Below are 1,510 nucleotides of genomic sequence, written 5' to 3' on the forward strand. Positions count from 1 at the left end.
ATATATATATATATATATATAAAATGTGTATATATATATATATATCTATCTATCTATCTTACCTCAAACTTTAGAATGGTAGTGTGATAAGAAATCAGGAAAGGTTCATTTAAAAAAAGAGAGAGAAATTCTGTTTTTCCAGCAAAGCAATAAATTACATATTAAAAAGTTATTTTCAATTGCAATAATATTTCATGATATTGCTGTTTCTACTGGTCAAATTAATATATATCAAATTAAGTAACACATAAATAATTTTGAGGTTTTGTCCTTGTCACTGGTTGTGTAGTTGGCCTCAGGGAGGTATTCTGCCAGGTGGCTTTGGAGCCGGCCGCTGACAACAATCAGCTCTGCCTGATCAGTCGACTCATGCTGCACGACGCCAAACTTTATAAAGGTCAATATTTCAATCTCTACCATTAGATTATGCACTTTTAATACCCTACAGACATTTTTAAATCCGGTAAAATAGTCTTAGTGCTGTATCTAAACCTGATTTCCTGTTACTCTCCTCAGGAGCTCGCAAGGTTGTCCACGAGTTAATTTTCAGTAGTTTACTGATGGACACAGAATTCAAGAGGCAGTTTGCCATGAAATTCACAGAGGTATCATTTTACAGCTGCATATCATTTCACATACGTATACATCATTCTAATGTTTGAGTACTAACAGGAGTATGTCATGTTGCAGCACTACAAGCAACTTCAGGAAGACTTTATCAGCGATGACCATCAGAGGAACATCTCAGTCACAGCCTTATCTGTGCAGATCTTCACTGTTCCCACTTTGGTATGATGAACGGCTAAGCAGAAATGACATCAAGCATGTTTCTGTAAAGTCGAGCATCTTTCTGTATCCAATAGAATCTAACTAAAACTGACTTCTAACTAAATATTAGGGATGCTCCAATCAGGATTTTTGCAGCCGATACTGAGTACCGATTTCTTGTCATGGTGATCGGCCGATACTGATGCCGATTCTGATGCTTCAAGCTTTATATAGACGGTTTCATCGGGCGCATGCGCCTGGCCCGAACTTAACTTCTGGTCTGTGTTTGTTTATCAGTCTGGCTATGGTGCCGGCTACAAACGCAGTTAAAGTTAAGGTGATGAGTAGACTGAAGTTGGGCTCAGGTGGTTGTGCTGTGGGATGTGTTTCCCATACGAAGTTGTTAATCCGCGGGTTGGGTAATAAAAAATGCATTCTGATTATTTGCGGGTGGGTCGCGGGTGGATAAAATAAATCATAAATGATGCAAATATTAACTACATTTTTTAAAATACATTTTTTTCATGAGGCAGACGATTTCGCGCGCACCTGTTCGGGAAGCTGCAGTGACAGAAACAGTGATATTCCAGATAAAGTTTGAAAGGAGTAAAGCCTGTGTTAATGCTATTGAGTAGGCTAATATGGCCAAAGAAGATATTTTGTTTTATAAATAACAGCCCACGATCAGCGTATTATGTTACCGTTATCCCTTACGGCTCCGACGAGGTTTTGTTCCGTCCTC

The 1,510-nt window shown here is 38.5% G+C and overlaps 1 protein-coding gene across 1 annotated transcript in view; it reads left to right on the forward strand.

The window, feature by feature from the left end:
• Window positions 1-262: 262 nt before the first annotated feature.
• The window catches only part of LOC107758554 (E3 ubiquitin-protein ligase UBR1-like), a gene marked incomplete at its 5' end in the record, with an annotated part of 4,924 nt that continues 3,676 nt past the window's right edge, over window positions 263-1,510 (forward strand). The window contains 3 exons of the mRNA XM_016576319.1: window positions 263-397; window positions 517-605; window positions 691-789. Coding sequence (XP_016431805.1) covers window positions 263-397; window positions 517-605; window positions 691-789 — 323 coding nt within the window. The remainder of the gene's footprint in view (window positions 398-516; window positions 606-690; window positions 790-1,510) is intronic.

This window comes from Sinocyclocheilus rhinocerous, unplaced genomic scaffold, assembly GCF_001515625.1.
Source record: "Sinocyclocheilus rhinocerous isolate Xijiao unplaced genomic scaffold, SAMN03320098_v1.1 scaffold1195, whole genome shotgun sequence".
NCBI lineage: Eukaryota > Metazoa > Chordata > Actinopteri > Cypriniformes > Cyprinidae > Sinocyclocheilus > Sinocyclocheilus rhinocerous.